We start from the raw sequence: 25,095 nt of genomic DNA on the forward strand, positions 1-25,095 counted from the left end.
ATAGCCAGAGAATATTCAGATTCAAAGGACTCATGCATGCATGGTGGTAGGTTTGATAAGCATTAGTTAAGATCATACATACAAGATCATTTTCATATTATAATATTAAAAAATAGATCAAAAAATAGTTTTGCAAAATTGTGAACAATACATTACTTCTAATTTATTACTTTTAATAATATTCTTGTTACTTTTATTACAATACATAACAAAAATCCTTAGTACTTAGATATATATTGTACATATAACTTAAACTTACCTAAATTTGTGATATTATGAAATCTCTTCATTAAGTGTAAGGGTAATTAATAACGACAATTAAAGTTTACTTATTTAAAAAAACAATAATTTATTATTCTTATTGCGGTGATGAGACAGCTCTTTGAGATGCTCCCGGAAATTTATCTACTTAGTGTGGGTTTTTTTTCAGTGGTTAGTGCTTGTGAATAAGTTTTGTTAGAATTTGTAAGTAATATTTGGTATTGTAATATGTGTTGTATTTTGCGATTTATGTATTTTAATTGCAATGTCAATGTCCCACATGGCTTCCTCTTTTCTTTATTTAATAGGTTCCTTCTTATTGCCACTCTTGCACCTTCTTCCAATCATACTATCAATAATAGTCATTTCATTTGGGTTATTTATTTTTTCACAGTTTTCTTTTGCTGTCAAATTTTTTTTTTCACTACGTGGTAATTATAGGTTAAACAGCACTAGCCTTCCCTTGGAAGTGAGTCTCTTATTTCCGTCTCTTTGCTTCATGTGGCAACGTGTCTAACCTACAAATCTACCATGTGTTTGAAGGTTAGACTTCCCTTCATGAAGAATTCCTTATTCCTTTCGTTAGACAGGCTTCTAACCCCTGCTCCGCATCTCCTACTTCTATTTTATTTAGTTCTTTATTTATTTATTATTATTTTTTTAACACGTATTCCGACCGAATTAAACTCCTGTTATTTTACCAACACTGCTGTTGTTGTTTTATAGTTAGTATTTTAATATTATGGTTGTAATTAAGATTATTGTTATTACAATTGTACGTTTTACGTTTTAAGTAAGTGCTTATGCTAGCAGAAGCACTTACTTTTCCTGTTTTTAATTTTGCTTGATTAATTATATAATTATTATTAATTGAAAATCTAATGTATGAACATTATTGATATGAAATTTTTTTCCTCTTATAAAGCTGATTTATTGTAAATTAATTCAGTGATTGATTTTCAAATTTTCTGATTAATATTAGAAGTACAATTTACTATTCAAATCAAAATTATAATTTTTTCATTTTTTAAATATTTTTTTTATTATTAAGTTAATTTGTAATTTTATAAAACTCTTGTTGTAAGGCAGGTATTTTCAGATAACCATCTTTTAGTTTCAATTTCAATTTATCACCTTGGTTACTGTTAAGGTGCACGTCATGCCGGGCAGTTTGGATTCTTCTACTCTCTGAAAACATCCGTTTTATGGCAAGCAGAAGAATCTTTGATGTGTCAGTTGCTGTTTCCGTTACCATGTGACATGTCTGAAGATTTCTAAAGATGAAACTCAAAATTATCAAACACACAATTTTAAAAGCGACAATTGCTTGAACAATAGTTCTACTGACGACAAAGTACCAAATCAAGAAAATTTTTTACAATCAGTAACAGATTTATCTGGAATTAATGAAGCGAGATCCCAGGAATATTATGACTGTATCACAGGTTCTACATTCATCTCTTCATATACCACATCTTTTTCAGAGGATATACAATTGCATGCTCTTCAACATCCAAAGATTGGATGAACTGTGCTGAGATTGATATACCCTATGTCAGCATCGATTTAGTATTAACCACCATTAATGAAGTTAATCACAAGGCAGCCATTGGACTTGATGGCATACCACCATTTATCATTAAAGGTATCATCAGCGTGATCGCTCCTATTCTGGCCTCATTATGTAACTGAACCTTAAAATCCAGTACCTTCCCTAGAAAAAGGCATTTGTTACCGATTCCCAAACCTGGTGTCCCCCATATTTCTAATTTCCAATCCTATCCTCCTTTTCTAACATTTTTCAATCAATCCTATCTTCTCATATATCTCAAAATATCCAACATAAGATCTCCACTTCTCAAGCTTCAAGTGGAATGGCACTGCTTCATGCAGTCCCGTTCCACTACCTCAGACCTTAATTATTTCCTTGATCAAATTGGTCCTATTGTTGAATCTCAAGGCCAGGTGAACGCTATCTATTTTGACTTTCAAAAAGCATTTGACAAAATGCCACATTACCTGCTCCAAAAGAAATTGGCTGTATTTGGGTTCAGTGAGCGTCTTGTAAAGTGGACCTCTTCATACTTGAATAACAGAACTTTTGCTGTTACGTATGCTGGATGTACTTCCCATCGTGAATTCTCTGCAATATCTGGAGTTCCACAGGGTTCCAACCTTGGCCCTTTGCTGTTTCTACTTTTTATAAATGATATTACTGAATCCATCTCCACTGGTCTGAGTATGTATGCCGAAGACCATAAAATATTTCTCCAGATTAAAAGCATACATGATCACCTACTATTATAACATAATATTAACTTATTTACCAATGGGCAATGAGAAATCACATGCCGCTACATTTCACAAAAATAAAACATATCCTGTTCTCCCATAAGACTAATATTGCTTGCTTTAATTATACAATAAATTCTCTTCCTACTACTACTACTACTGTAAACTCCATCACCAATCTAGGCATACTCCTTGACTCCAAGCTGTACCTTTCTAAACACATAGACATGATTGTGAGCAGAGCAAAGAGAAATCTTGGTTTGTTGAAATGGATTGTGAGACCTTTTATTGATCCTCGCACTTGCGTCTTACTCTTCAAGTCACTTGTTCGAAGCCAGCTTGAATATTCCACCTCAACCTGAAATTTTCAAAGAGACTATACATCGAATCCATTCAGAACAACTTTCTATCTTGACTTTCTCACAAATTTAAGCTTCAGCATCTTGGCAAACAACAGCTTAAGTCACTTCATAATTTACCATCTCTTGTATGTCGAAGGGAATACTTTGATTTACTGTTTTTCCATAAAGCATTACACGGGTGTAATCCTACGGAAAGCGAAATACATCTACGAATACCTGGATGCAATATTAGAAACTTTTGTCCTCTTGTTTACTCTGTACAAGATATTTCACCCATAGAGAGATGTGCTTTAACTGCTGTAAACAAATACAATAAAACAGACTTTTTTCAACCAAGGAAGAATTTTGTTTTTGAACTGAGTAGGTTACACTCTGGTATGATAAACGATATTAAAAACATATAAAGCTATATAACTGGATTACTACAGAACTACACAGACCCTATTCTGCTTGTCCATAGTTAAGTAATGTAAATTAAAACCATTTTCTATTAATAAATAAATAAATATTTTAATAATTAACAACAGTTAATATTGTATGATAGTGATATAAATTTTTTTTGTAATTATTTCTACCTGCACATATATTTATATATTGATATTGTTGTTTAAGTATCAGCAATTCTAATTAAATTATAATACAAATGTAACTGGATGAAGGAGATAAGATGTAAACGTGAAAATGTGATGTACTACTACATAGATATAAATAAAATTATTATTAAAGTTATCACTCAATAATTACCAAAATGAAAACTATAATTTTTACTTTTGTTGTTTTTGAATTTATAATTATTATTAAACTGTATTATTTAAATTTGTTTTCTGAATTATGTGTACATGTTTATCTGTAATTTTGTGTATATTCAAAGACATATAATAATATAAATTGTGTAACATAATTAAAACACCAATATTACTATCATTTTTATGAAATAATGATTACAAAATTATTTATTGTATAAATTTCTAATTTTGTATTTTTAATTTATAGTGAAATTGTTAATTTATATTTATTGCATATATTTTTTATGTACTATTGTGTAATACACAAAGGCTTTAGGTAGCTGTCCTATTGCAAAAATATACAAATAAATAAATAAATTATTATTACCCTTACAAACAGAGTTGAAACTTTGTTTATTCTAAAAACATGTGCAAGAATATCTCAACTGAAGAAATCTTTTTTGTTATTAATTGTACAAAATAAATTCTCAAAATTAACATATGAAAAACACAGTCAAAGTGTTTATTATTAAGCGAAAAACAATCGGATTATTTTCATTATGATAGTGCAATAAAAAATTAAGAAAAAACAACCTTTATAATGGACTGTCAAACCAATTTTTGTGACTTATCATTGATGAAATACATGATTTAAAAGCCAAGTTTCACATTTCACTTTACAAAATTAAAAATACTTCACATACAAATTTTTATCTAAGTTTAATGCTAAAAATAATAATGATTACAAGGCAATTTTTAATCCTCTGTTAAAAGTGCCAAACCCCTCAAACTTTATAAAAATTATATATCAAGTATCTCAACTTATCAGTTTAAAAAAAAGTATATATATATACATATACACAAAGTGCTTTAAAGTATCAACTTGTATTTTCTTAAAATAAATATCATTATTAATAACATTGTTATTGTTATTAGAAATAATTAAGGTATGAACAGTAAAATTTAATTCCAAAATAATATTACTCCAGAATTATTTTTCTAAAATATTATTTAAAAATTTTAAATGTATATTAAATAATTTGTTTATTTTAATTTTAAAAAAAACAAACAAAGTAAAAATCAAAAAAGTGATTTATACATCTAAGAGTCAATCGAACGTTCAAAATATAACAAGTGATTCTATTTTTAAAAAAATATGCCTTAAAATCACTTAAGTATTTCTTTAACATTGCACACTTCTTTACAAAAATGTTGCTGTAATAATCTCAATACACAAAATCACTTTAATGTTACAACATGCAATAATTTTCATAGTGCAGAATTTTATTCATAAATGAAAATCAGTAATGTTGCAGTTATATAAGTACAATATGTACTTATATAACTTATTTTATAGTATAACTATAAAATTTTAATTATGGTTTCATGCATATTTTATCATATTTCACTAGTTCAACAACTCTCATATACTAGTCTTTCAAAAAAAAAAAATTCAAACTGTGAAAGCAACTCATAATTTTTAAAAAAATGTACTTTACTGTTTACATAGCAAATTGGATTTGATTGGCAATTTACAATGATTTTTTTGATGAAAATATGTCATTCCAGACATTTAAGAAAAATCATTACTTTAATGGACATTGTAATTCCTGAAAAACAAAATTATAAGGGCTGGATTATCATATAATATAATCATGCAGTCAAGTTTGAAGACTGTGAATGTTTTTCATCACTGAGGCTATCTCATAAGGAAAATATTTTTTTAAATCAGCTAACACATTGCAGCTGTTATAAATGTTTTAATTACTATAGACAATCTTAACAAGGGTTTTTACATTACAAGGAATTATTATTTTACTCATATCTTTAAATTTTTAATTTTACACATATTATGTGTACCAATGAAAACAATTAATTAGACAACAAAAAGTTTATGTAATTGTAGACAATCAAGTAGTCCTAACCTTGTGTAATCTATGCTCACTCTTGAATGAAAATATCCAATAAAACTAATTAATAATCTACTGAAAAATCCATAATGAAGTGATTTTATGAAACGCTGCACTTTCAGTTAACTACAATAAAATAAAAAATACTATATAATTAAAATAACTACATTTATCCCAAGTAAAAAAAATTAAACTGTTTGCAGTAACTTTTTAACACTAATAAAGGTAATTATTGATTATTGAAGGTAAAATATGATCCAAATGCAAGCAAGTCCAATCATTTTGCTTTAATATTACTTTTTGAAAGCTAAGGAGAATGTAAAATAATTGTAAGATCCTTTGGAATAATTTTAAAATTCTTTGGTTTAAGAAACCAAGAAACATCTGATATGACAATAGGTTCACAAAATCTTCTGCTTCACACTAACAAAATTTGTTATAGCAGATTTACTGTACTTTACAACAAAATATAAGCAATTAGTTATTTACAGATTGGTATTGCAATGAAACTGAACTAAATTAATGAGAGAAACAGAACACAAAGATAGATTCTCACACACACATGCACGCGCACAATTAGCATTACTTGACCTGACATTAAAATTCCAAAGTGCATTTATAATAAATGAATGATATGGAAGAAGAAAAAAATATCTTTATAATAACCGAATACAAAAAGTTAAATTATGCTGCAATAAACAGTTGTTAAAAACCAAATTTGAATCACAATCTCTGAAAGGAAACAGCTTTAATGATTAAATTTTACTATTTTTATGTCTTGAATGTATATTTCCAAGTAACTTAAATAATTAAGGACAAGAAATAAAAATTTATGAAAATCAAAATTAAATATATTATCTTGTGAAATAAGGTGTTAATGAGAATCCTAACAGTAATTAAAAAATTTGCTAAGTTTTTGTCCAAGATGGTCAGCAAGAAAATTATATTTGAAACTATTAATTTTAGAAATGACAAACCAAACGAAATATTATGACTCGATTACATTTAATCACTTTATCAATAACACCATTCTGATGATTGCAAGGGTTTTTAAATGAATTATGAACTACACAAAATTTAATCATTCACTAAATAAAGGTCAGAATGTAAATAAATCCAATGGGCAAAACAATAGCACTACCTATCAGATTTAAAACTTTATTGTTTTGAAATAAGTATAAAAACATTTATTAAGTTATCATCTGATTTTTTTATTGTTGTTTCAAAAATTTATAGTTTAATTATAAAATTTTCCAATTATCTATCACAGTTTTATATTGCATAGAAAACCATAATTATATTAGATAGTGGCCATAAATATTAATAACATTATACAAAATTATTCTTAAATGGGGTAAAAACCCCATCATTTTAGAAAAAGAAAAGTAAAACTGAAGTAAATAATCATGCAACTAAAAACTTAATTTCATAACTGAAAGACCTTGTATTAAATACTTAATTCCATAACATTAACTGTGCTGCAGATGCTTTTTATCACATCAATCAATTATATTCAGGCCTTAATCTTGACAGTATTAATTCAAAATGCCTTAAAATTTCCCTATAAATAGATACACACATCTATACATACAAACCAAACAATATTACAAATTTGTCACGTTAATGTTTAACTAATTTTAAGCAGGTGATTTAGAAAGTAAAAAATATTTACAACAACATTCTTATTTTAAGATGTTTGACTGTCATTCTGTGTTCTTGTATTAAAGATAGAAGAGTAAAGATAAAATTGAAACTGTTTTATACTTTAGTTACAAAAGTTTATTCATTCTCTTTTTTATTGTTAAAAGGTTGAAGTAATACTGATGAATGCAGAGCAACACAACCACCATTGCTATTCTTCATGAATAAATTGTAATATTTCAGGTTACAAGCATTAACTATTACCTATTAACTACTTTTATATGTCAAATTACAACAATGAAGCATCTGAATCTATTTAGGTAAAAATAATCCAAGTATTACAATAATATAAAGTAAATAAAATTCTTGTCTTAAATTTTAGTTAAAGGCAAAATTTAATGCTGTAGAATCTTTTTCTTAATGTCTCCTAATGTCATGCAAGTCCATAACCTGATATTGGATTAAGGAAATTAAAGGCATCTAGACATGAAATTAGCACTATTACTTCTGTTATTCCTAACAATAAAATAATTATTAAATACGAAGCGTATTTATAAAGTAAGGGCTGTCTGCTTATTTTTAAATATTAGCGGGTCTGAACACAGTTTCACGCATGCAGGGCCATCTATTAGCTATTTACAAAGCCACTGCAGTTGTTGTTTTGATTTAGTAGTCGTTTGCCAGTTGGTGAATGCAGATTGCAATGTCTGTGACAATCGTTTCTCCCGCCAGTTGTGAAGTGTACACTGTGATTCAATTTTGGTGTGCGGAAGTCTCTTCAACTGCTGAAATTCACTGGGAGTTGTGCCTAGTGTATGGATCTATAGTAATGAGTGAAGGAAAGGTTAGACAATGGTGTCAAAAAATTCAAAACGACGAAATCATTGAACAAGTGAATTGAAAACTGCGATATGATCAACAATTGCTAATTAGTTCTCTAATTGATGAATTTCTGCATTTTGGATGCACTTCTATCTACACGATCACAGAAAAGCTCTGATATCACAAACTGTGTGCTAGATGATACCAAAAATGCTCACCGACCAACACAAAGACCAAAGAACCACGACGAACATTTTTGGACCACTACCGACAAGATTTGTTTTCTCACATTGTTACGGACGTCAAGAAGTGGATATTCCACACCAATGCAGAATCGAAACAAGTCAATGCAGTGGTGCCATTCCACAAAACCGAAAGTTTAAGCAATCTCCGTACTCGAGTCAAAAAATGTTGGCTACTGTTTTTTGGGACGAAAAGGGTGTTTTTGGTTGATTTTTTGGAATGTGGATCAACAATTATGCTGATGTGTACTGTGAAACGCTCACCAAACTGAGACATATGATCCAAAATTGATGACGCAGGAAACTGTCATCCAGCGTAATCCTTCACAACGCGCGTCCTCACACCGCTACCTTAACCAAGAAGAAGATTCAAGGATTTCATTAGGAACTTTTTGATCACCCTCCATGTAGCCCCGACCTTGCACCTAGCGACTACTTCCTCTTCTTGCATTTGAAAAAGTGACTTTGGTGGACAACGGTTTGAAAACAACTAGGAACTCAAGACTGCCACTGTCAACTGGTTCAATTCCCAGGCAGCGAACTTCTAGCAGAGAGGTTAAAGAAACTGGTACAGTGTTACAAAAAGTGCTTGCAACTAAATGGCGATTATGTGGAAAAGTGAAGTAGATATGTAGTAAATTAAAACTGGAAGTAAAACCCTTTTTGCACAGTTAGTTTTTTTTTAATGATCAAATAACCCTTACTTTATTAATATGCCTCATATTGTACCTACCACGTAAAAGAGAATAAAATTTAAATAATTAAAAAAAAAATTATAAGTATAAATTATTTTCTGAAAAAATAAAGTTAATAAAAACTTATAGAAAAAAAAAACTATTAACTTACTTTGAATTATTATTTATAATAATTAAGAATAATTACATCCTATTAAAATATAAAATAATCTAAAATTAATAAATAAAAATGTCAAGTATGATGTGATCATACAAAAAATAAAAAATCAATTGACATAATATGAACAATATCCAAATCTCACCATTTGTCATCAACATAATAAAAAACTAAAACAAAAATAACAGCATTTGTAGATGTTTCACTACTGCTAATCAAATCCTTCAACACCTTCTTCTTTTGCTGACATGAATAATTTTTGAACAGCAAATGTCAGTGATTCTGTAAATAATAAATAATAAAACATAATAATTTTACATTAATTATAAATATTTAAACACAAAATAATTAATAAATGTAGCATATCATATTCATAATGTTCTGGATAAACCGTAAGTCATAGAAGTTTTTGATCGGACACAAATTATGTTTAAAATTATTATTTTTTAAATGTAACATGAGTATTTTTCCACACAATCGGTTGCTTTACACAAACTGTTTTAATTTTTTTTACAGCATGAATGTAAAGCATGACATGCAAGTGGTAATACTGAGAGTACTTTTCTCTTAAAATAATAATCATTAAACAGCAATTATCTTCTTAAAGAGTCAATCTTCTGCTGCGGGGATAAATATCACCTGAAATTTATAGGGCTTTGTATGCTGATATACAATATTGAGAGCCTGAAAAAACTAGAATAGAAATATTAATTTTCTTAGTAACAAAGTAAAACTATCAATTTCTCCTCTTATCACTGTGTAGAGAAAAGAGGACTGGTATGCTCTTGCCTTCTAATTTAAATACTGTAACAAATGTGGACATGATATTATTAAATGAATAAAAATTTTTAAAAAAGATATCATAATGTTCTGAATCATGTTTATTATATTGTGTCCGAGTAGAGTAACTTCTATTGTCAATAGAATGAAAAAGAGAAAATGAAGGAAGGCTGAAGGCTGATAAAGAAATGTAAAAAATTGAAAAATCCCAAAAGACAGATAAGGTAAAACACATGTTACTGACATTTAGTAGCAGTCAGTACTAAATCACAGAAAAAAACGTTTTTCATATCAATTTCAATAAAAAACAATAATCTTATGAATGTAGAAGAAGACTGGGTTGGGAAGTAGCTAACCCACCAGGTTGGTCTAGTGGTGAACTCGTCTTCGCAAAACAGCTGATTTCAAAGAATTCAAAGGTTCAAATAGAGGTAAAGGCAGTTACTTTAACACGAATTTGAATACTAGAGCGTGGATACCAGTGTTCTTTGGTGGTTACAATTAACCACACATCTAAGGAATGGTCGACTTGAGACTGTACACTAGACTTCATTTACATTCATACATATCATACTCATTCATCCTCTGAAGAAATAACTTATGGTGGTTCTAGAGGCTAAACAAGAAAAAGAAAGAAGGATTGCAAAGTAACACAGTAAAGTGAATAAAATATTTAAAAAAAAGTAATTAACAACAGTTATTGTGAGGAAATGCCATTGTTGATACAGGAAATCTCACTGGATGTAATAAAACAACCATGACTTTCAAAACTTAAACTTAAACTTAAACTCTCCAGGTCAAATTTAATTATACAACCATAAGTTAAAAGATTTATTTGAAATTCTTTGAAAGTTAGGTAATTCTTGCAATGAAATACTATGACACTGGTCTACTAATACGTTGCTCTAAATAAGGCATAACAGTTATTTGGAGGCTAGATAATCTACTTACTGTGTGTTCAGTTTTATAATCAGACAATTCTTTGTTACAATAATGTTAAAAAAAATAAGGAAATTGTAATTCAGATTGTACATTAAGCATCTTTTTAATGGCATCATAAAAGATAAGTATCGATTGTTACACTATTGATTATATATAATGTACAAAATATAAAATTATTTATGAAAAAAAGAAAATGAATTGTCAGTCTTAGTTCTAATTTGTTTAACAGTAATGTAGATAGTATTTAGATTTTATTTCTATAATTAAGTTTTTCAAGGTATATACATATTTTGAACAGAATTTATTATGGAAACATGACAAATTTTCATAAAATGATTCTTAAAAATAATTAAGTAAAAGAAATAAATATAGAAACAAATAGTGATCTTAAGGATAGTGATCACATAATATTCTCGTTCATTCTTCCAGTCATATTTTTGTTCACAACAGAATTATCAGGGGTATATGAGAAAAAGAAAAAACCTGAAAAGTGGACATCAATCTAGATTGTAAATGTGCAACTAGAATTATACATGAGCCATATTTTTAAGCAGTCAGTTGTTATTTGCCCTTCCTACAACAAGAATTATTCAGCTATAATCACATGGATAACCTTCTAATCAGGGATACTCAAGCCATGGAATTTTCAGACATTTTGCAAGATTCAATGTAGAAAATTTGCTAAAAAAAATTATGTTAAAAACTGGGACCAATACTGACATACACAATATTCAAATGGTGGCTCTTGCATTTTTTTGAATAACTACAACAAAGAAAAACAGGTCTTTTGCTTTATCATAACTAATGATGAGACATGAATTTATAACACCAATGAAAAATCAAAATAACAATTCATACAGTGACATCATACAAATTCACCGAAGACAAATAGATTCAAGCAAAGCGATTCAGCATAAATTATTACGATTAAAATTTTCTTAAGAAATTAGTAAAAAAATTCTTTCTAAGAACTTCATAGGAAAAATCAAAGTAGAAGTTTATTGTAAAACACTTTTAAAATTTAGACATGTAATTCAGGACCAGTAACATGGATACTACCATCATAGTTCTTCTAATTTATGAAAATAAACATCCACATACTGCTGAACATACTATTCAAAGATTCAGCAATTCTGTTGAAAACATTTCATCAGAGTTTACAGCCAGAATTCATATGTAATGACTTTCACATCTTTCTTTCTCTTAAAAAAAAAGGCTTATTTGTAAAAAAATTCAAGAACAATGAAGAATTGATAATATCAATGCTGATCTAACACAAATTTAGAACAACTTCAACATAGAACTAAAAAAAAGTAATTTTCTGTTATGAAAAAAAAAGAAGAAAACAATGGTAATCAAGAAGAAAAATAAGCTATTGTAAAGACACCAATTTTTATTATCAACAGCAGCTTAAAACACCCACTGAGCACAAACTTTTTAAAATATGAAAAGTCAAAGCAGGATTTAAACCATAGCAGTTATCTTCCAGATAACTCCTATGGTCAAAATATTTGAACCAGAAATTTTAATATATGTTTTTTTTTTCTATTATATTACAACTTAGACGTAAAACCTAATTATTTAACAAATAATACACTACATCTAAAGGAACAGATTCTAACTAAACCAAAATAACATGATTGCTGGGGTAAAGAAATTTTCACTTTTTAATAGTATGCAATAATATATTGCCAGCATTAAAGGGTAGTTATTAGACAGATAACAACAGGTCCAATGAGCACGAAGTAGGTCCTGCAATGAACAATGAGCAGGTTCATCCAAAAGAAATATGACAAACAATACACAGATAGCATAATAACTAAAACAGAGTTTTCAGGTGAACATAAAAAACAAGCTCTGTGAAATTTAAGATCAACAGAAGTCAGCTAAAAAAAAGAAAAAAATCATTTCACTCTTTCTAATAATGACAAACAGAAACGACAAATGTTTGTCAAAATCAAACATTTTTTGAGCTAGAACAAAAAGAATATTGCGATGAAAAATAAAATCAACTGAAATGCTACATTGAGACAACTTATTTCTTGCAATATTTCAACAGATTCATTATTAATCATGTTGTTGGAGGGATGGACAATCAAAAAGCAAGAGATAAATTTGTTTATCGATTGCAATCATGTAACTTTGCCAGAAAAACAGCCTCGCACTTTAATAAATTTTTAAATCATTTTCCCCCAATCTAATTGCTACATTTTAAAAGAATATTACCTCACTAATACCGATAAAAAATAATCTTAATAAGTTGAATAGATCTAAAAAAAAAAATTACATAAGAATAAAAAAATGACAGAAAACACTCATGAACAAAGATTACTAAACATTATTTTCTGTAGATACTATAGCAATATTTTATATTATAATTTAAACGAAATTAGGTACTTGGCAACCACTTCAAAGCAGCCTGTTTATAATTATTTTAATTTACGCAATTCATGTAATTTCCTGAGGATTTCCCACTCTCATTCAAGTATGGATTAGCTAAAAAAAAAAAATTACTCATGACATCATAATATAATTACTTAATTCTTTATTTCTGAAAAATAATTAAGTATAAGAGTGCTTCAAACATAATGGCATTTTTTTTGTTTTTTTCTTTAGGTTTGATGATTTCACAACATAAGTTTGAAGCTTGTGTGTGAGATAAGGTAATGAAATTTTGTAGCATATGAAAGTGCCATGTCTGTCTGGGATTTGAACCCAGAACCTCCGGATAAAAGGCCGAGATGCTACCACTCTGCCATGGAAATTGGCACAATTTATAAATAATAATTTCGTTTATCAAAATTGTTTTTATGTAAGTCACTAATTGATTTATTTACCATTATACACACATTATAGATGGATAAATTTTACCAAAAATAATCTTTATAACACTTCTGAATTGATATGAAAATTATTAGTAAGCAATGATGAAATAGTTTCTAAAAAAAATTAACAAACGGCATTAGACTAAAAGACAGAATGTTATAGTATATATAATATCTGAAGGCAGGTCAGTAGTGCGCTGTGGCATCCCCTACACTGCTCTTAACACCATTCAGCGACTTCTCCTCACACCAGCAGCCAAAGTAGTGTATTCCAAAAGTCATAACCATTAACTGCAATGACTTGTAACATATCCAATTATGACGTTACTATTATAGTAACAAAATATGTTCTGGTAATTTGTTATTACAAGTAAAATTACTTTTGCCTAATATTTTGTTCAAGACATATATGAATTTATTTATTTCTTGAAAGTATATGTTTTTTTTTTTTCAAGTATGTTAAACTAAGGTTAGTTTATAGCAAAATAAACTAAAACAATGACCTAATACAAACGGATATGAAATGAGTTGTTTATTTATTGTATGCTATAATGTTATGATTTTCTTTGATGTGGTGTAATTATTTATGGGAATTATTTTTAAGTAGCACGTGCACAACAATAACTTATATTCTTTTGAGCTTTGTTGGCCTACAAAATAAAAACATTAAATTGTACAAGAGTTTTTTTTCAAGGTCCGATTGGTCACGAAATTAAAACCACAGTGAAAATAAAAAACATTTTATTTGCAACAAGTACTTACATAGTTACGCTATTTCTCTACATAGTCGCCACTCCGATTTAGACATTTGTCGTAGTGTGGTACGAACTTTCCAATACCCTCGTCATAGAATGGAGCCGCCTATGTTTTCAGCCATGTTTCTACGCTGGTCTGCAGCTCAATGTCTGTGCCAAAATGTTGTCCTAGCCAGCGTTTCACGTGAGCAAAGATGTGAAAATCGGATGGACCCAAGTCTTGTATGGTGGGTGATCAAACACTACCCAACAAAAACGCTGCAGGAGCTTCTTTTTTACAGCTGCAGTGTGCGGCCGAGCATTGTCATGGAGAAAGACAATGCCTGGTGACAACATTCACCAGGAAGGAAGGAAGCGAGTTGACACTCGCTTCCTTCCCTGACCGTCTGCATCATGAGCATCTGTACGTCCTGCTTTAAAGTTCCTGCACCATTGTCGCACTTTGCTGTCACTCATTGAAGTTTCACCGTACACATTACTTATTTGTTGATGAATTTCAGCTGTATTACACCCCTCAGCCTGAAGAAATCTAATTACGGCACGCAGTTCACACTTGGCGAGAGATGCTATTGTTGTAGACATTGTGCTAGCTGCGTGTTCAGAACTAAACGAAGTGACACGGCATGATTGAAGGCCATACTAGAGACGCTGCAGAACACATATGCGCAAAGGTTTATCCAATTTTTGCACGGGTTTTTATTTTGCGACCGATCAGACTTTGAAAAAAAATAACCCTCGCAAAAAAATAATACATAAATAAATAAAGTGTTAAAGAAATGTATAATTATAATCATTATTACATTTATTATAAAAAAATATGAATACTACAGATATTAAGGTTGTATTATAATAAATATAAAATTAATTAAAACGTTAATTCATTCTATATTTTATAAACATAAAATGATTTCATTCAAAATAATTTAAATAGTAGCTTTTTTTAAATAAATAAATTAATACTGTAGAATAAATAAATAATTAAACAACAAATTTAAATAAATAATAGCAAAAATAAATGAATAAGGTAGAATAAACAATTATAAAAAAGTAGAAATAATAATAATAAATGCAAGCAATATCATTTGGAGGTCTTAATTCTTACTTTTGTAGCAGAAGAGGCAAGTAGAGGCAGATAGGGAGGACAACCCGCCTTAAGATTTTACATACACTATAATTGATTAATCTATTTTATATGATATTTCAGAAGTAAATAATGTTTTAATTATTCCATCACTAACAGGCAGCTGTTTTCTTTGTTTGTGTAATCAATGTACTTGTGGCTTATTATATATCTAGCATGTAATGTTAATTAGATCCCAAGAACAGAATAATGTTGTCTGGAAAAAGAGATTGAAGAGCCATTACTGTTAAAATACTACTGGTCCAACTTTGTGCTTACCTTTTAAACAGGAGGACAAGGATTAATAGTTCATGGCATTCCGATACAAATATCTTATATCTACATCACATAATACAATACAATCCTTACATCTACATCATAACAATCAGAATTTACTTTTATGAAATTTTTTTAATATTTTCAATATTTTAAATCTTTGTTAGCTGGAAAACTTAATTGTGTTTTTACTGCACATAAGTGCAGAAAAAATAAATGTATTTTTCTATGAAACATTACAGCTCAATAAATCTTAAACTAGATCAGAAAAATTAAAAAGGTATGGAAAAAGTTATTAAAGTTTACTTGATCAGCTAATATCAAACTTAAAAGTAAACTCTACTTAAATTTATTTCCAAATTTTTGTAATGACATTTACACAACAAAAATTTGTTTATAATCAAAACATTTTGACATAATTAATTCATATTTTTGTAAAAGTATGCAAGTTTATAGAAAAAAAAAAATTAGCATCACAACTTGACTTTAATGAATTTAACGTTTTTTTTTTTATTGGTCACATATTAAGTTTACATATCGCCTACCACAATCTATTAAGAGAATTATTAGAATATTCATTCATAATTATTTTGAGAGAAAAACTTTAATAATAGACAACTGTGTTCAAAATTTCTCAAACAATTCAGGACATTTTGCAGCTGCTTAAGTCATATAATAGAAAATTTTATTTCCAGGTTTTATGGATCAAAATGGTATTTTTTCAAATAGATTACAAGATGTATCCAGAAAATATGTACAGTTTTTTTATTAATGAATACATACTACTTTCAACAGAATAATTTTATTACATGAAAGAACATACCTTACACTACTTTTTTAAAAATTATTTCCAGCATTAAGGCACTATTCATATCTTGTAATCAGTTCTTTCATTTCTTCCTTAAAGAACAGTGCTGCCAGTGAAGAAGGCTGTTGTACATTTTTCATGACAGTATCACTGGTATAGCACCATCTATAGGGATTGTGAAGAATCAAACTACCATGACTGAGCATGCGCCTTTTCTTGTTTTGGATTGCAAGGTGTAGTTTTTTGAGAGTACCAAATAAAATGAACCATTCATAGTGACACTTGTTGGCAAGAAGTCAACCAACAACATCCCAGAAGACAGTGGATATGAATTTTCATGTTGAAATGGTAGTTTTGAACTTGTTTTTTTTTTTCAGAAATGTTGTGCCAACCATTTTACAGACTGCTGTTGGATTCTGTGGTGATGTAAAACCCAAATCTCATCACCAGTCACTATTTGGGTAAAACATTATCATCGTATTTTCATATCAGGTAGGAAAAGACTGAGCAGAGTCTAATCCCTTGGTATTGTGGATCTCCATCAACATTTTCAGTGCAGACAAGAGCAGAGTTTGTGATGCCTAGGTTTTGTAACAACTTCATACATAACTGTTCATGTAAGTTCAAGGAACTCCATATATAAAAAGTTTTTTAATTTGCTTATGTAACCAAATTGTTATTCATAACATAGCAGAACGGAACGCAAGAATGGCAGAAGTTTCATTATTTCTCCCTACAGACTGCAGAGCCTGGATAATGTCCCTTGCTGTTGTATCTTTCTATTATCGGGCGGGTTATTGGGTGTTATTTAGTGGCGGTTATTAATTTTAAATTTTATTTATGGAAGGATTTGGTAATTTGCATTCCTATCTCTATGGAACAGCATGAATATTATTAACTGACCGTGGGAGACTAAGCTTTTGAGCCTTGTACTCCCAGCATGATTCCCCTTCAGTCCATCTGCTGAAGTCTTTTCAGTACTAGCACCTTATGGGCTAGCATGAATATGCCTACCAGAGCCCTAGTTATTTGGTGGGAGCAATGCGCCCCCTTCTCTGGAGGGAGTTGCATGTGCTGACTCAATTAAATTGTATGTTTTGAGGATGGTGGGTAAGAGGATTGTAGATCTTCATCTGCTTTTGTGGCTGCCCTTCGTGCTGTTTCTCTGCTGAGCTCTTCTACTAGACTCTAGTCCGTGGCGGTAAGTCGTATTCATAACATAAGGGTACCCACTTCTTTGTTCTGGCATTTAAAAATCAGATAACTGACCTAATTTCACAATCAGAAAATTCTTGATCTACTTGAACATTTTAAATGATGTTTAATCAACTATAAATAAATGTCACTGTACTTGTAATGGTGTCTATCAGAAGCCAACAAATGACAGAATGCAGGCTACATGCTCAAAGCTCTGACTGTAGTAGTACTACGGCATTGGTAGAAGGAAACTGCACTTATTTTCTGGATATACCTTTTATTATAAGACAAAATACGCCATTCAACATTTTTAAATAAATATTACCCATAAAACATATTCAGATGATTCTAATGCCATTCCCAGCATTAATGTAATGTCAGCTAAAAAATTGTATCAGACCAAGTGCCAAATTGTAATTGACCTTATATGCCTTAATATTAATATACCTTAACCTAATATGTCTTAATACTTTTTTTAAGGAAAAAAGTATTATATAGACATTAAAAAAAACCTTATACAAACCTAAAGAATTTGTAAACCAAGCAGGTTTTTTATTCCATAAAACACCACAGCAGTAAGCTGGTACACCAGTCAGAGTAATAACTATTCCCATACCAACTTCCAAAGGTGCAACATAAACCGGTAATACTACGAGGAATATACAAATTATAACAAATAAAACAGGAATCCATATTGATACCTGAAAAATAAAACAATCGAATGAATTCCTTTGCGAAGGCCCTTATTTTAATAAATAATTATATTAAAAGAAAAAAGATAACTGATGTAACATTGCTCTTTACAACTGCTTACAACACAGCAGTGAAAGATAATTCATTTAGCTATCTATATATATACAAATTCTACTTCAGAGTGTATATTAACTGTATTAGTATCAAAAATTAGATGCTAGATTCAACTGCTTATTTCATTTTAATATTTGTGTTTACCCTCAGAACTTCTTTCCACACAATACTGCATAATCTAACTTCACGTTTAGAACATTCATATGAACACACATGATAAAATTGCATGCACAGACAACTAGATCAGAAACATTTTTTTTGTGGAGATGGACGACAAATTTTTCAAACCGAAAAGTTCTTCAAAATGTTTACTGATACAGAACATTATTAAGATTACTGGTAATAATACAAATAAAGATAAATGTAGATGATAACAATTTTTTTACATAAAACTGCGTAACTGAATATGTATGTGTAATTGCTATTAAAACAAATATTTGTATGGATAAAAAATTATAAATTTACAACATAAGTTCACAAATACATGGTATTTCCTTAAAATAATGACAATATTATTCCTGTACAATCTATTAAGATTAAATACATTTAAAAATGGAATAATTAAATCGTATCTACATATCATATCAAAAATTTTGTAGAATTAATTTCGATGAACTGTATTAATAAAAATACCTACTTTGTTTATATTGTTTTTTTTTTTTTTTAGAATTTCTTCATTTACATTTACTGTCAATCTACATTTACATTTATTGTCAATCTAAAAAATTTTATGGAACAGAAAATTCAAAAAAATGGTAATGACAAAAGGACACAAGTAATAATAATACTCGAGATAGTTTATCCCGGTATGATCTTATTTCCAGAACTGTTTCATATTCAGGAGCCTACATATTTATATATGTATATATTAAATCATGATTTTCTTAAAATTTGTGTTAAATTATTTGTTCCTTGGGATCTGTATTTTATTTCATGTTAAAAAAATTATTTACATAAAATACTGTTTCACAGTAAATTAAGCTAAGCATACATAAATAAACTATTAAAAAATTTAAGTATTTATAGAGCTTTACATGAACTACGTCATTTGTATCAAATTCATTTTTCTCAAAGCACCTTTACATGACATGAATTTAACTATTGATTTCAAGAGCTTTTTGTGGAATGGCTAGTCTTTTTTTTTTTAATTCATCAGTGAACTTAAAAAGTGCATTTTAAAATGAAAAACTAAAGAATAACTAAACTATAACTATAGTTATTCTTAGGTTTTCTATAGTTAAAAATAACTATAGAAAAACTAAAGAATAATTTTTTATTAATATTTTGATTTCATCACAAAAAAGCTCTTTACAGATAACAGTGGCCAATATCTTCTATAAGATAAAAATCTCTTATCTTATAAGCGAGAAAAAATCCAAGCCTAACATTCAAGAAGTAAACAATAATCTGGTAATTATTATATTTCTTATAAGCGAAAAAGTTACGTATTTCTTCCAAAGATTAAATTAAATTTTTTAAAGTATTAAAGACAAAAAAAAATCGTAAAGTTTCTTGGTATAGTGTTCCTTACACTTTTAGCACAGGTTACATTTGGAACACATATAGTCCAATAAGGAGTGGTAAAAGAACAACTTGTTAGCAAATTGTCATAACTAAAATGCAAGACTCACAGACAGTGCCACAACTTAAAAAATTTGTACCACTAGAAATTAATTTATAGTACTTCCAACATGATTCAACAGAAGTGATATAAAAAAAATTCATTTATGTTTATATCATCATCAATGTACACACTTTACTTTTTATGCACTTTATTTTTCTAGTCCTAATGTTTTTTTAAAGTATTTTGTTTTGATAATCTTTGGCAATATTATTATCTCTGTATGTAATTTAATTCATAATTATTTAATGGTTCTTAAGTTATTTTCCATTTTTTACAAGAATAAGAAAGGTCATATAGGGGTTGTTCTGGCAGCATAGATCTTCGTCATCTTTGAAATGGGGATTTTTCTTAGAGATTATTAAAAATTAAACTTCACTACAACAGTTATCATTGTACCAAATAACATACTGGTATTAATCTTGTATTTTTAACATTTTCAGCAAAAGCAATCAAGAATAATAGAAAGTGGATTACATAATAAACATATAGATTTATCATTTTAATCATTACTTGAATAGTTTTTCTTTCTAAGTTCTCATGCAATATATTATTTAAAATTTTTAATACAAAACAGTATACACAGAAATTGATGCATAGTTTAATTTTTATATTTGTTCATTACTTGTTACTGTTATAATAAAATTTAAATTAATTCAAGCAATAATTTTCACTAAATTTAAAGAAAAAGTACATCATTAAAAAAAATAAATTGCAAACTAATAATATAACAAAAGAAGTCTTTTGAAAAATAAAAAGATTCAATATATTGTAATACATCATATTTTCCTATATGAAAACTAAAAAAAAAGCAAAATTAATAAAGCAGTAAGAAACAAAGTATGAATTTAATTCACTTTAAAGCACTGAAGCCACTAGCAACAGCGCAATAGGATCTCAGTGTGATTTTCTAAAATCATTAATAAACCATATAAGAAGCTTGAAGCTTATATGTGAAGGTATGGAATGGAAAGAAAACTACCAAATCTGAAAAACCCAAAGCCCCTTCGAAATACAATCTATTCCAAGGAAGTCAGCATTTTACATCAATATTTTCAATAAATCATAATTAAAATTTAAAACCGCTTAAAAGAGTAAAGCGTTATAAAATATCTCTCACAGTAAGTTGTATTTGAGAAGTAAGAGACCATAATATATAAAAATCTCCAAGAATTAAATAAATTATCAATTAATTTTTATGGAAAAAGCCATTTGGTACACACAGATAAAAAAAAGGTAATTTATATTTAAAAAATGCAAATCAAATGAACACTTGCCTTACTGCTAAATAAAAGTAAATCAACATAACTGCAATATTTAAAATTGTATACAAATACCTTATACTGTATACAAATTTTTTAACACAATTTCTAATATTATGTTCATAAATAATTTTTTTTAAACATACATCAATAGTAATAATAATAATAATAATAATCTAAGTTTTAATTTTAAAAACCTTTTTACTTACTTTAATAGGCCGGTGCATATCAGGTTTTTTATATCGAAGCCATAGCAATCCACTTACAGAGAGCATTATAAAAAATGATTCAACAAAACTGGAGTATGTTATTAATAAATATATATCACTCGTACATAACATTATCAATGATAGAATATTCTAAAAGAAAAGGAAAAACAAATAATTAAATATCACAATATAATGAATAGTAATTCAGAAGACAAAACAAATTTTGTACATATAAATAAATAGTAATAAAAGTCTCTAGGTTAACAGGCAATTAGTAATTAAGTATTCTGAATAACTTACCAAGAAAACAAGAGAAGGTGTTGGTGTAAATCGATTAATATTTATATGAGATAACATTGTTGGAAAATGACCATAACGTGCACCAACAAAACACATTCTGAAATATAACAAAAAAGATTTTAACTACATTTATAAGTATTTTAATTACTAAATAATAATGAAAACACACAAATTTATAGTTCTAAAGTCACTTGTTTGTTATATAAGTCTCTACCTTAAATATAATAATGGATGTACAAAAAAGAATATCGGAAGTTTTAATTTGTTATATCTCTTGAATGAAGTGTAGTATTGATTTAAAGCTAGAATCAAAGAGCAAAAAAGACAGTTTTAGTTGCACCATGATTATATATTAATTGTGATCCTCTGAATAACAATAACATTTATCAATGGCAGAATCAATTTGAAACAAGCAGATGTCTACGTAAAGGAAAGAGTATGGGATGACTGAAGAAAATGTTGAACGTGTAAGAGAGTCTTTTCTGCACAGTCTTAAAAAATTTGAAGGCTGTTGATGGACTCACAATGCCAATGATGACTATCAAATGTTTAGAGGAAATACTTATATATGCATTCACAACAGCTGTGCATGCTGACTTTGTGGTCAAAATGTTGCAGTGTGAAGATGACAACTTTCTTCATCATATGTGTTTAGTGAAGAATCAGTTATTATCTTGGTAGAAAAGTTAACACACATAATGTCCACATATGGAAGTCAGAAAATCCCCATGAGGTCTTACAATGCAAAAGCGACTCTCCAAAATTAAATGCTTTCTGTGCAATAACCTGACAGCAAATTTACAGGCTGTTCTTTTTCACTGAAGCACAACGAAAGGTGCTCATATTGAAGAGTTGGGAGAGTTGTAGGGAAAAACTGTAAAAGTTACTCTTTCCATTTTTTTCTTGATTCATTACTGTAAGTCAAAGTTAAGAGATATTAAACAGCTTTAAAACTCCTACATAGTTTTTCGTACACTTATATAATCTGCTTACCTGAGAAGTAATGTTTACTATCATAAATATGTACAGAATGAAACTGCAATCATGTTAAACTCCACTTAGGTTACATTTCATTATAAATGGGTATTATCACTTTGGTAATATTAATTTAACCGTTATAACTTCTGAATAAATTCTGACTAACATGTGCAACCTCCTTCACCAACATGCTAAATTAAGTTTTCATATACTAACAATTAAATTTCTCTTTTGATGTCTTTTTTATCTAGAAATCACTTCAATAATTATTTTCTTATAAAAGACCATTACTAATACAGGACATATTTCAAAAGGAATACAACCCAAATTTTGATAACATATTCAAAATATTCTAATTACAAAAATAATCAGATTATACACACCTTTAATTTAAAAATACACGTTAAAAGAGATTTTCTTTAACTCAAATGTAGTATCAAGCCCATTTCATAACATTCACAGCCACTTTTTATAATGTTTATTCATTAATGTATTAATCTCTCTTACAATAATAGTTTTTTGTTTGTTAAGTGTATGAAGATTGGTCTAAAAAACTACACTTTATTCCCAAAAGAAATGAACCTGATGATACAAGATCAAAAGATCTTGATGGCAGTTAAATTCATTTGGGAAGTGATGGCAAAATATTACTTCAACAAGGCTTACCATTTCATTAGTACCCCTGAAATCAGTAGCTTTTGACAACTCAAATAGTTAAAGTAACTTCTTAAGAAGATTTTTCTGTGAGCAAGTTAAAAACTTTCATATAATTATGAACTTCTTCAGTTAACAGTAATGGTTGGCCTGAGGTCGTTTATTTCAACATACTCCCAGTCTCAAATTTCATAAATTTGAAAGATTTATGCATAAAATAAGTCTCTACAATAAATATAACACTTGTTTTTATTCCTTGGAAAAATGTACAGCTGAAAAAAATAAATTTATAATTATGACAGACATAGAACCTTAACCTGTGTTTCTGTCATATAGTTCCAAAGATGAAATGGTTTTATAAATAATTGAATAACAGCTCATAAATGATTAAAAGCACAGATCTGAGATTTAAGGGATCATAAGTTTATAGAATCAGCTGCCAGTGTAAAAATGTGACAAGCCATTGATGCAGCCATTTTTTGATGGCACACAATCAAAATCAAACTCACAACAAAGACTCAAAAAATTGTCTTTTTCCATTCACCCAGCAAAACATACCTTAAAAAATTATTAAATGATAAAAGCTGAACATCACACCAAAGCAGAATAAAATTATGTAAATTTTGAAGTGACTTGTTTTGAAATCAAGTGAATAGTTTGTTTAATACGAGTCTTTAAGCTCTAGAGCATATAATTTCTGCACTGACAGTAAAAGAAAATGGACTATCAAGACTCTTTAGCTGAAAGTAAATGAAAATAGAGACAGACATTGTATAAGGGAATTGCCTCAGAGCAGACAATCATATGTCGATAAGCTGTGTTAGTTTAAATCTGTTCCAGATAGAAAAGAGGCAATGTAAATGATAAAATAAAATCATTTTAATATAAACAAGAAAAATATAATTTTTTGATAGTTAAATACTACTAATATTAATAATTCATTAAAAATCACAACATACCAAATTACTCATAATGTCTGAAAAAAAGGCCCACCTGAGCATTAAAACTGATGAAACGGTAAGGAATTTTTGTAAAAGAAGAACTTTCTTTCTCTTTCCTGTTCAGCTTCCAGAAATTACTGTTCAGGTATTACTTCAGAGGATGAATGAGGATTATATGTATGAGTGTAAATGAAGTACAATCTCAATTCGACCATTCTTGAGATGTATGGTTAATTGAAACCCAACCACCAAAGAAAATCGGTATCCACGATCTAGCATTTAAATCCATATAAAAATAACTGACTTTACTAGGACTTGAACACTGAACTCTCAACTTCCAAATCAGCTGATTTGGGAAGACACGTTACCACTAGACCAACCCGGTGGGTCATGTAAAAGAAGACCTACTGTAGTTGAAACAATCTACTATAATACATATCTTACAATTGTACATTATAATTTACATAACTTAAATTACTTGATAAATAGAGTAATCAGTGTTCTGGGTCAGAT

General features: G+C 28.7%; 1 protein-coding gene across 1 annotated transcript in view; it reads right to left on the reverse strand.

The window, feature by feature from the left end:
- Positions 1–9,199: 9,199 nt before the first annotated feature.
- Positions 9,200–25,095, reverse strand: part of gb (solute carrier family 7 member genderblind) — a 125,970-nt gene continuing 110,074 nt past the window's right edge. The window contains exons 10-13 of the mRNA XM_075375125.1: positions 22,010–22,106; positions 21,710–21,859; positions 18,334–18,511; positions 9,200–9,389 (exon numbers count right to left, since the gene is read on the reverse strand). Of these exons, the coding sequence (XP_075231240.1) occupies positions 9,319–9,389; positions 18,334–18,511; positions 21,710–21,859; positions 22,010–22,106 (496 nt within the window). The 3' untranslated portion in view covers positions 9,200–9,318. The remainder of the gene's footprint in view (positions 9,390–18,333; positions 18,512–21,709; positions 21,860–22,009; positions 22,107–25,095) is intronic.

Source organism: Lycorma delicatula, chromosome 9 (genome assembly GCF_047948215.1).
Source record: "Lycorma delicatula isolate Av1 chromosome 9, ASM4794821v1, whole genome shotgun sequence".
NCBI lineage: Eukaryota > Metazoa > Arthropoda > Insecta > Hemiptera > Fulgoridae > Lycorma > Lycorma delicatula.